An 11,861-nucleotide genomic window follows, 5' to 3' on the forward strand; every position below is an offset into this window, starting at 1 on the left:
TCAGAAACTGTTCTAAGGGCTGCCTGGGACAAATAAAGATTTCATTAAATAACTCTACCTCTGAATATCCTAGTTGAAGCACTAATGTTAAATGGCTCCCTGAAGGCTTGGATTTGCCTACCCTTGGATTAAAAATGGTGTGGCCATATTCTTACTTGGCCAGCCAATCCTATTTGCAGTATTGGCTGGAAGGGGATAGAGGGAGGAGCAAGCCGATACACTTGAAAAGCTACTTCAAATAAGCCTGCCCTGTTCTAGTGTACATTTCTCAGTTGATTATGTTTAGTATCTTGTTAGCACTTGCAAGTGTTCAAAGTGCAACACATGAATTATCTTGTAGTCTTTAAAACAGCACTGTAAAATAAATGAGTATTATCCCGGTATTGCAGATTGGGGAGGGAGCGGCTTGCCTAATGCTATCCAGTGCTTTCATGGCAGAGTGGAAATTTGACCAGGGACTTCCTGATTAGTAGCTCTGATAATGCCTCCTCTGAATTGTGAGCCCTAGAACATGTGTCAGCATTTCCTGCAGCATTTAAGGAGCAATGACAAATTTCCAGGAATTTCTCTGCAGAAAATAAGAAAATTTAAGCAAATGAAGCTGCCTTATCGTGAGATGTATCGTTGATCTAGTTGTATTATCTATACTGAGTGGCAGCAAGCTTCCATTGTTTTGGGCAGGAGACTTTTCTAGCCCTACCTGCAGATGCCAGAGAGTAAGTCTAGGACCTTCTACATGTTTCTGTGCTTTAGCACTGAAATGGCCACTCCCCTTCAGATTCTCTGAAAACAGAAAGTTTGAAAATGACAGTTCTAAGTCATATGCTGTGTTCTTTCCACAAATGAGTTCCTAAGTAGCTAGGACTGATTGAATGGAGGATGGTTTCAATGATGTGACTCAGACTGTAGTTTTTGCCTTTGGGAAGAACAGCTGCTTTCTAACAGGTAACCACTTTTGTCTTGATTTCAGGAGCCTATTGCCTCTAAAGAACCCAGAAGGCCAGGTAACTTGTTTTAAAGCAAAGATGAAATGCCTGTTACTATATACAAGATCAAAAGAGTAGGAGCACATTGTCTGTGGGACAGTACTCCTATGTGATTGTAGTATTTGATCAAAGATCAAATTCATTCATATATATATATGTCTATCAAACATTTCTGAGTAAGATGGGATATTCTTCTAGGTACTGGGGTGGGGGTTGCACATTGGTCCAAAACACACTTCCCATGGCAGCATGTCCTGTGAACTTCAGTGGAAATTTGCATTGTTTCCTTACTTGGAACTAAATAACCTTATGAGGAGCACAAAGTTCCACTGAACTCTGTGGGGCTCGTTTTAAAGGAAAAAGGAAAAAAAGATAGTCTTGCATGTATTCTTGGTCTTATGTCTTAGTTGCAAGAGATGTTTTCTTGCTATTAAGATTGTAATGTTAATGAAATAAATGTATGGAATTAGTGTATGCTGAGATGAAAGCAAACTTTAGAACCATTGGCAGGAGAGGGAAATTTCAGGTGACTTGACACTGCTGGGTTTAACTTGAAAAATATCTCTGCAGCACCTAATAAGCAGCTTTTGCTAAACCTGGGGCTTCTAAGCAAGGCTTTTTGTGTTGGATTGCATAACTACTTTGACGATAAACATCAGGGTAATCCTTGTGTGATGCCACACAGAAGATCTAGACGTGACTATAGAGATGGCTTTTAGGTGCATATTGTTGGAAGTGAAGGACTTTGCTCTGTCTCATGTCTCAATGACAGAGGGGGACAGACTAGTGAGTCAGAGGGCTAGAGGGGTCAAGACATTGGTCATCCCTTCTCTACTGCTCTGACACTATCCTTTTGGTATGTAGATTGCTACTCTTAGGGACTAACTTCCTTCCATCCTGCCTGCCACTTCCTCTCTTCCTTCCCTTCCCTTTCTTCTCGCTTGCAACATGCACACTCCTCTCTCCCTGCACCACGTATGCAGAGATTAATCTATCTTCAGCTAGCTAGCTAGCTAGCTAGATGATCTTTAATCTGTCAGGGGCGTAACAAGGCTGGAGTGGGCCCAGAGACAAAATTTTAAAATGGACCCCTCACTGACACACGCGCGCGCGCGCACACACACACACACACACACACACACACACTTCACAATATATAGTCATGTGACTTGCCTCTGGTGGGCCCCTCGAGGCGTGGGGGCCCCCAGGCAGCCGCCTCCCTTTGCCTAATAGTAGTTACGCCCCTGTAAAGATCCTATCTAGAATGGAGTTCACTAATAAATACTCCTTATATTGATTTGAAACTATAAACTGGCTCCAAGTTATTTTACTGTCAGCATACACGCATTCCTGGGCAGACTCCGCTGTGTTGTGCCTCTGTGCACTCTGGTATATTAGAAGGGTATCTCTTACCAGAGAGAATTTCCAACACATATATCATTCACAAAAATGAGAAACAGGCGTGATTTGTCTTCCATCATCTACACATCTTCTATACATTATTGCAGATCTGGCCACGTGTAAATGTGACTAGCTGAACCTGCACAGAGCATCTGTGCGCTAGATTGTTCCCCTTACCCTAGAGACCTCCCCACCCTCACCTGAGTGCTGCTCCTGCTCATCGTCCTCCATTCCATTGTTTCCAACATGCCATACCCACAACTCGGGCATCTATGTTTCATTCAGCCCCTTGCTCCTATTCCAGCAGCCTCCAGATTTCCCTTCCTCCTTTTTTAGGTCTCCAAACTCCCAATTTGCTCTCTTTTCCCCTTCGTTTTTTCTTATGTTTATTTTCTTTCTCTCCTCCCCTCTCTCTTCCCCTCTCTCTCTCCCCCCCCCTTCCCCTCTTTGTCTTTCTCTCCCCTCCCCTCTCTTTTCCCCTCCCCTGTGAGTCGTCTCGCAATTCCCTGTGCACAGGGGCTGGCTGCTCTCCTTAGCCCCCTAGGAAGGGTGCTGCTTGGCAATGCTGCAATTGCAAAGGCCCCCTCTGAGTGCACAGGGGCTTGTATAAGTGCTGAGAGAGAGCTTCAGAAGGCGGCGTGGTAGCATTCTCATATTCCACTCCTCTCCTGAAGCCCCAGTAACCTTCCCTCCTTTGAGTGTGAGGGAAGAGCCATGTGCTTTTGTTTGGGGCCCTCACTGCCACCACCGTCCAGTCTGAGGGAGAGTCGGCATAGATACATAGCTCTACTTATCGCACGCGGCACTCTCACTCCCTTGAGTGTGACTTTTATTTTGTTTTTGTGTCCCCCTCCCGTTGCCACTGTCCAGTTTCTTCCTGACTTCTTGCCCAGTTCTGCCTTTCCCCCTTCTCCGTAGACTATGGAGAAGCCCTCTGACTGCTCTCCTGAAGCCCCAGTAATCCCCCCTCCCTTGAGTGTGTGGGGAGGGCCATGTGCTTTTGATTTGGAACCTCAGTGCCACCCAACCTGTCATTTGGGTGGCAGACAGGCCAACGGAAGGAGCTTTTGCCACCTCTACCACCTTCCCCACCTCAATTTTGAGAGTCTCAGTTCTGTCGAACCCCGTGGGCCTTACTCCCGAGTGAACATGTCTCGGATTGGGCAGCGATTGCCTGGTGCAGGTGCCCTTCTCGCCACCTCCTGGTCTTCCCCTGTCCAGCCCCATACTGTTGGTTTGCCTCTCCTTGTTTGCTTCTTTTGTAGGCCAGAAGGGAAGGGATCCTCCTTGTTCCTTCTCTCCCGGGAGCAGGCTCTCAGGCAAGATGACTCGCCCCAGTACCTGCTTCTACGTCTTGCATGGCTGCAATCATGCCTGCAGTGGGAGAGCTCGGCCCAAGGGTACCAGTTCTGAGATGTGCAGCTTTGCGCACGACAGAGCTGGAGCCTGGTCACTGGGAAGGGGTGAGAAGGAGGACCTTGTTGGAGCAGCCAATTCTTCAGTTGATCCCAGGTGGCTGCCCCCTACAGACCCCGGACTGTGGGCTGCTGCCGCCTCCTCTTCTTACTCGTCTTTCACTGCAATGGCTGCCAAGACCCCTTCCACCGCCTCTCCCTCAGGGTATGACTTTCAAGAAAGAGCTGGGGGGAAGTTTCCCTATCAGAACCTCATCTTCTCTTCTTTGTATGCATGTACGTTCCATGGCTGCCTATTGGTAAAGCAATGTGTGGGTGGGCCTAGCCACGTATGGCCTTAGTGTATTATATATAAAGAAGATGTACATTTATATACTCTTGTGTTCACATAAGCTGGGTCTAGTCCCACAAAAACCTGTTGAATGGTCTTTCCATGTATGATTCATAATAAAGCAGTGGCTTGCAAAATATTAGCTGAGACTTAGTAGTGGGTTGTAAGATTGTAGGCACAGGTCCTTTGCTAACTAAAATGTTTGAGGGGTGTGTGTGTGTGTGTGTGTGTGTGTGTTTAAAATGAAAACTCTTCTGAGAGTTATTCTTTTGAGTCGGGATAAGTGATTGTCTTCAGTTGGATTGTGAGAAAATAAGTTTGGAAACTACTGTAATAAAGCATTGCAAGCTGACACCTGATCAACAGGGTTGTAATGGCTTCTTTGACTTGTGTTTTAGTAAATCAGGAAACTATCAGCCTGGAATCATCCAACCTTAATTTGCTAATCAAAGAACTTAAATCAAACACCTCTGCTGGGATTGTGTCTATGGAAGATTTGGTAAATATTGAACTAATATTAATGAACAATATTTCATAATTTTCTATGAAGTGGAAATATCAGGTGATTTCTTTTATGGGTTACTTTTTTCTGTTTCTAGGAGTCCAGCACAGCAAACATTTCTGAAGAGAAAGGTAAGGCTGAGCATTGCACAAACGTCAAATGTATTTAACCACAAAAGAAAAGTTGACTTACTCTGTATTAAGTCCTATGAGTTCCCCTCCCTCCTGTTCTCTTGGGATCTGTAATCTGTGTTTTGAGTGGAGAAATGAACCAGGAATGTACCTGCTTCCAGTAGTACATGGTCCAGCAACACTTGCTGCTGAAACAGAATCGCTCCATCATTCTGTCTGAGAGACATCTGGTTCTTTCTTCCTGTTTACCATCTCCTCCCACTTGCCTGGAGTTTAGAAGCAGTGTGCAAGATGCTGGAAGGGTACAGAATGCCTAGCCCTGACCACTAGATCCTGAGTGGCTCCTTAAAGAAGCCCAGGAGTGAGAGAGCTTCACTCCATTCCCGAGTTTAGGCCTATTTGCCTCCTACCCACTGTTGCCTCTTCTTAGCTGGAGGTGGACTTCTAGACTCGGAATTAGAAATGATGCTGGTCACCTTTTGGTTTCTGACCTTTGGCAACCTCAGCGATAGCACCTCCTGGAGACAAGTTGGTCCCAGCCCAATGACACTCATCAACCACCACTTCTTTCCTCATCTCTCCTCTTCTCTATGAGTTGTGTGGTTTTGGAATACAGACAGGGAACGCTGTATATTACAATATACATCATACATGGTGTAATATTTGGTAATTTTTGATTTTGAGCTAGTGAAGGTTTAGGTAATGACTAAAGAAGACCATCTGAAACAATGTTTGATGTGTTCCTTTCTGTACACATTACCACCCCATTGAGATTCTTGCTGGAAGTTATTTGTGACAACAGAAATACCCGTGGACAAAAATTTAGTGTAATGGGGTATCTTCCACAACAGGTAGATGAATTTTGCAGGCAGAATGAAGAAACATGCACATCTGCTGTCCCAAGGGACTGTCTACTCTTGACTGTTACCGTTGTACTCTTTCAGTGCTGAATTCAAGTTAAGTCATTAGGAGAGGGGGAAAACGCACTGGGATTAATTTTAAATACATTATGTGGAGACGACTTATAGTTTAGTTAGTTAGTTAGTTAGTTAGTTAGTTAGTTATTCAATTTCTTTACCACCCTTCCAAAAAATGGCTCAGGGCAGTTTACACAGAGAAATAATAAATAAAAAGTGTTATAGCTGAGTGGAGAAGAAAACTGTGTTCTTCTCTGCTGTGGGCGGAGGACATCTCATGTGAGTTATTCTTCCCCTATGCTCCAGAGGCAGGACTATGCAAATCAGATAAACTTTGAAGAGTCTAGAAATGATAGCCCGACCTCCCTTGACTTTTTGTTTGTGGGATATTCAGGAAATGTGGAAAAAGAGATGATGGCCCAGGAAGAATTTTGTGTGGTGGTAGAGACAGCTACAGGGGAAGAAATCGAGGAATATATTGTGGAGTTGTACTTTGAAAACAAGAAGCGCTCTGGTGGGGGACATATCAAATCCTGCATAAAAGATGGCCAGCAACTAATCATCACCTTTGAAAAGAAAGAAGGTATTTTCTATAAAGGGCAAGCTTCTGAGGTCCTTGCCAGCAGAGGGCCTGGTGGCTGGGAGGGGTGGAGTGCTCCTTTCTGTTTTTATGTGCTCCTGAGATGGGGAAATAATCCAGTATTGCAATATGCCAAAAGGGCTGTCTCATACACACAAGTGGCCACATGGCTGCCAAATCTGCCTGTGCTTAGACTGCTCTGCGTGGCAGCTGTTAGCTCAACTATCCATCTTGTGAAGTAAAACAGTAGACCAATGGCTTATCACTGGAAAGGTATTTGGATCTTAATATAGCATCAAGTAGTAATTCAATCGTATGCATTGGTTTTTAGTTGCAGTGTGTTAACGCGAGAGAATGGTGAGTAGATTTATCCAAATAGTGATGCCTAGAATTCTCGGGGAAATGGCTGTCATAGTTTGTCCTTCCTTGCTGTATGATTTTAGGCTGCTAAGTGCAGTGGCAGCTCGTGGTTTGTGGGTCAGGGGTGGGGTGGGGTGTTAGGCAGGGCAGGTGATGGGTTGAGCCACAGGTAGAGAGGTGAAGTCAATTGTGGGCAGCTGTGGAGGTGGAGCCAGGACTAGGTGGGTGCCTCAGCAATAACTGGCAAAATAACTGATAAATCTGGCAAAGCAGATTTGTAGCTAACAAGCAGAATCAAAATAGAAACACACACACAAGCGCGCACAAATCTAAATTGCTCATCAGCAATACAGAGAAATATGGAAAACATCAGTTGCTTTATAATGCTTAACAGGACTACCGTGGTGTGTAGATTTGTATCTAACAAAGCAGGATCAAACAAATGCATGCAATCACGTGTGTGTGTGTGCGCGCGCATGCACATGCGCATGCACACAACTGTACAAGCCATAAGTAAAGCGCAGATCAGCTACAAAATGCTTCTGTGAAGAATAAATGCATTATGAAGTCACCAGGGCAGTTCTGTTTGCCTGATTATTAAAAAAATGACTATTGCTAATAATAAATAACAAGAAAACAGCCAGAGTGGTACAGTGGTTAGTGTGCTGGACTGGACTCAGGAAATCCAAGTTTAAATCCCCATTCAGCCATGAAACTCACTGGGTGACACTGGGACAGTCATTTCTCTCTCATTATAGCCTTTCTCATAGGGCTATTGGGAGGATAACTGTAACCATGTGTACCACTTTGGGCTTATTGGAGGGAGCACAGGCTAGACATGTAAAAGTAAATCTATATAAGTCACATATAAAGCAGAGACCATGGCGAACAAATGCATTCTGAAGTTAAAAGGGTAGCTCTGCCTGCCTATTTTGAAATATGCAGACATAAATAATAGAAAAATCACAGGTTTTGTAATTATACTTGCTGCAGCTATGAGCCATCAGGACACCATGGGAAGCAAAGATGCAGGGGACATCCTCTCCCTACTCAATGCCTGCTGAACAGCTGGGTGCCAGTCTGTCCACCTTGGGTGTCAATCCTAGCAAGTAACAAATGATTTTTATAGGGATCACTTCCTTAATCCTTGCCCAATGAACCATAACTGCCAGTGGACATATTAATGTTACAGATACTGGCCATAATCCAGAAAAAAATCCTAGTTAGCTCTCTGTATAGCAAATGGATTTTTAAAATTGTTCCTTTCCAACAGAATCCATTCCTTATCAAATACATCACACCCACATGAAAAGACACTTCTGCAGTTTGAAAAGACACTTCTGCAGTTTGGACTCAGAAATCTGTGCATATGCTCTAAAAGAACTTTCTGGCTTCTTATGCCAGTTTCTAATCTAATTAATCCAATCTTAGAGTTTGCTGTTCCTTCCAATGTTTTATAGCATGCCATTTTAGGTATGGGTTATAATGCTTTGCATACAGATCAGAGAGGAAGGAAGAGAAAGCAGAGGTTGCAATCTTCCTCTCCAAACAAACGCTAGCAAAAGATCAGACTTGCCAACCACTAGCCTGCCTACTTGTTCTCTAACCAAAATGATGATTGGATTCTTCTGAGTAGTGTTTTATAGCTGCTTCTCTCATACACACAAGGAAATCTGAAGTAGATGTAACTAAAGGTCTATTGAGTAACAACTCCATTTTCTATTTTCCTTTCCTTCCCTTTTCCTATAGGGGCATTTTATATCAAGCATGTATACCACACATGTAGAATGGTGCAAGCAGTTTTTCACTTGGCTGCAGTGTTCCCTCTAAGCCGGCATGTGGACGTGCATGCGCTCACAAGTTTTTGGATGTCTGCTTAGTTAATTTTAGATCTCTCTCAGGTTGAATCAGAAAGGCTCCATTCTGAATGCACATGTGTACACACTGCCTTGATACTGCCACCCAGAACAAAACTTATTGTACATACAGATGAAATAAATTAGAGAGAACACTGCTTGGCTGTTGCAAATACACACTGCCTTTTCCTGCACACACCTGCTACTTTCCACCTGGAAGCTGTTGCCTTATGCACCAAAGGAACACACCTGTTAAGTTACACTGCTCCCCCACACACTCTACAGGATCCCCCTTGGGGCAAAAATCCAAACAGACAAACTGCAAAAAATTACTGAATAGAATACAAGAAGTAGCTAGAATAAAGACTTCCCCCTCCCTCTGGAACTATGATTGGCTCCTTGAGGAGTCAATCAGCATGATGCCTTCTGATTGGTGATCAGGGTGTGTTCAGCTCTGTCCACCTTCTGAAAATAAAGGCAAGCCTTGTAATTGGCTCCTGCTTCATTAATATTCAAATTTTAACATCTGTGTGTTCCTATTAGTGTTTAGAAAATTTTGGTACCATCACCGACACTACATAAACACTGAGGCCAGGCTGCAGGCAAGGAAGAGGTATAGATGGGGAGGCAGTGAGGCAGATAGAGAAATGGCTACAGAAGACAAAGTGGCTGACAAGTATTTTCATGTGGGCACCGCCCACTCTGCCTTCAGGCAAGAAGCACCACTGTGTGTGACCTGCATCAAAAGTTCCAAGTAATGCTGAATTAACCAGTAAGCTGACTAGGCTGTAGTATGAAACCCACAAGATGTATGAGTCTATACACTTACACTCAGTGTATAGATCCTGTTGGATCAATGAAGGCCGTGGCCTTTTCTCCTGAGAAATATGTGGCTTTTAAAACTATCACTTTTTACACTGAGGATTAAAAAGGGCTAGAAATACACAGACAATTTTAAATAGTCTGTCTGTCCAAATGTTGAGCTAGAAATTTTAGGAAGCTGTCTTATACTGAGTCGAACCATTGGTCAATCTAGTTCAGTATTGTCTACACAGACTGGCAGTCACTCCAGACTAGCCTGTAATTCCAAGGTTACAGACAGGAAGCTCAGTCTTGGAGATGCCAAGGAGAGAACCTGGGACCTTTTGCATACAGGTGCTCTTCCTGGAGTGGCCCAATCCCATTAGGGGAATATCTTACAGTGCTCATATGTAGTCTCCCATTCAATTGCAAATGAGGACAGACCCTGCTTAGCAAAGGGGACAATTCATGCTTGCTACCCCAAGACCAGCTCTCTTCCCGTAAGAAATCAGTAGGTTCCAATCTGTGACCTTGTACAGAGTGGCAGGTGTGAAGGATAGGCAATATTTGCTGCTCTGGAGTATGCAGGAATGTAGAGCTTGTATTTGACTGAATGATTCAGAATAATAAAGCTTTGTGGACTGGGCTATATTCTGTTTAGCATATTTTGTTTTTACTTATGCTCCTTTTCTCCAGATGCTCTGGAAGTCTTGCAAAGAGAGGCTCACTCAATAAATAAAATTGCCCTTCTTGTCAGCCGATGGCAACAGCAGACAGCTCGAGAGCAGCCACAAATGTCAAATTCTCTTGTTGTGCTTGAGAATGTGAAAGAGAACATAGAGCAACCCATGTTAATTATGTTGCTGGAGAATGCCAGTGGGCTCTCAGAAGAGGACAGTGATTTTAGTATGGAAATGATACCGGAGAAAAATGCCGTTGTAATAACTCTTCTCAAGTCTATTGGTAAGAGGGAATTGGTAATGAGAAATACATAAGGTCTGTGCAGTTTAAAGGAACAGTCCCCTACGAGTGGGGGTCAGGGGGCTGGCTGAAGTTGGCACTGAATTGGTGGCAACTTGTCATGTGGCGTAAAGTGCACTGGTGTATGACAATGCTGTGGTGATGAGTGACACCTGGTGATGAGTGACACCTGGCATCCCTATTAAAGTAGAGCAAACTGTTAAGAACGCTGTTTCACTCAAGTGTGTGAGAGATGGAAATACTTGGGTACAGACTACTGTGCCCTCTGCCTGGAAGAGTGTCCATTGCTCCCATTGGCTTGTTTATCACAGCCATAGGAGAGGCAAGTTGGCTGCTCAAGGAACACCTCTGTGCTCTTGGTGGAATTTGAATTCATTAGAGTTGTGGGAGCGTCCAGAAGCTGTACTGTTGTATACGGAAGAGTTCCAGATCTCCTCCAATCATGCACCCCGCCCCCCAAATCCTGACTAGTTCAGCTGTGCCACTTCTAAACAGTATGTTGAGTGCATGTGCTTGGCTGGCAGTTCTGGATTGTTCTGTCCAAAGCTGTGCTGTATTGGAATACATTAGGAGGGAAAGACCTTTTGGATTGGTCCTCATCTATTCAGAAAGTGCATAGCTGCTCTAAAATCTGAACACATTGTGAGGAATATGCTGGTGATATTTCAGAGTTTCTAGAGGAGAGACAACAATCTGGCTGTCTGGGCAAAAGGTGGAAAAAGTTTTATTTTTAAAGGTGAACCGGGTCATATTGTGAAACTAAGTAGCAAGGCTGCTCCTTGAGAAAGTTCCCTTGGAACTGGGTTGATGGAAGGAGTGGCAGGAAGGAGATATGGCTCCATTCTGTGCAATGAGGATAAACAAGGTGAATAAATTGAAGTTAGGAGTAACTTCCAGAATGCAGATATGAGCAACCTGGGGCTGTTGTATAGAGTTGCACCATTTAGTCCATTTAGCTCCAAGGCCCCAAACAGGAGTCTTTTCCATCCCTACCTTGAGATGCCAGGGACTGAATCACGGATTTTCTGCATGCAAAGTAGATGCTCTCCCACTGAACTATGGACCTTCCCGTAATGCAGTGAGTAGGGGTTGCTGAAAGTTTGGCATGACGGATTGAACTACCAAAAATGACAACTGATTTGGTAGGAGTCTGCCATTAGCACAGTTCACTCTTTTAGTAATCTTTTTTTTTTAAATCACTTTGTCTGTAGACATAGACCAATTTGTCAAACAATTCAACCATTATCGCCGGGTTAAGGAAAAAAACATTTCAGCCCGACCTCTGGAGGTGACTCGAAGCATTCAGGTTGAAAACATCCCACCTGACATCTCTTATGATTTTATTAGTATCTATTTTGAAAGCAAGAAGCATGGTGGTGGGCCGGTGTCGGACGTAAACTACATTCGTGAAGATAATTTAGCAGTCATTACTTTTCATAACAGCAAAGGTAATATGCTATTTAACATCCCTTCTGAAGTACTTGGATTGGTCAAACACCCTGATAATTACAAAGAGTATGGGCTCCTTGAGGTTGATAGTGGTTTACAGCTGGGAGGGCCAAGAAAATGTCTGCCTCATTAACTTTCAGGCTTGGGAAGA

General features: G+C 43.9%; 1 protein-coding gene across 5 annotated transcripts in view; it reads left to right on the forward strand.

Annotated features, from left to right (window-relative positions):
• LOC128323642 (protein mono-ADP-ribosyltransferase PARP14-like) overlaps positions 1-11,861 on the forward strand; it is a 62,553-nt gene that overhangs the window by 13,507 nt on the left and 37,185 nt on the right. For 4 of the 5 annotated variants that reach the window (XM_053247157.1, XM_053247147.1, XM_053247140.1 and 1 more), the window contains 6 exons: positions 971-1,004; positions 4,532-4,632; positions 4,733-4,766; positions 6,078-6,266; positions 9,977-10,243; positions 11,473-11,709. In XM_053247157.1, the coding sequence (XP_053103132.1) occupies positions 971-1,004; positions 4,532-4,632; positions 4,733-4,766; positions 6,078-6,266; positions 9,977-10,243; positions 11,473-11,709 (862 nt within the window). The remainder of the gene's footprint in view (positions 1-970; positions 1,005-4,531; positions 4,633-4,732; positions 4,767-6,077; positions 6,267-9,976; positions 10,244-11,472; positions 11,710-11,861) is intronic. The other variant, XM_053247168.1, reaches the window with a different exon arrangement.

Source organism: Hemicordylus capensis, chromosome 1 (genome assembly GCF_027244095.1).
Source record: "Hemicordylus capensis ecotype Gifberg chromosome 1, rHemCap1.1.pri, whole genome shotgun sequence".
NCBI lineage: Eukaryota > Metazoa > Chordata > Lepidosauria > Squamata > Cordylidae > Hemicordylus > Hemicordylus capensis.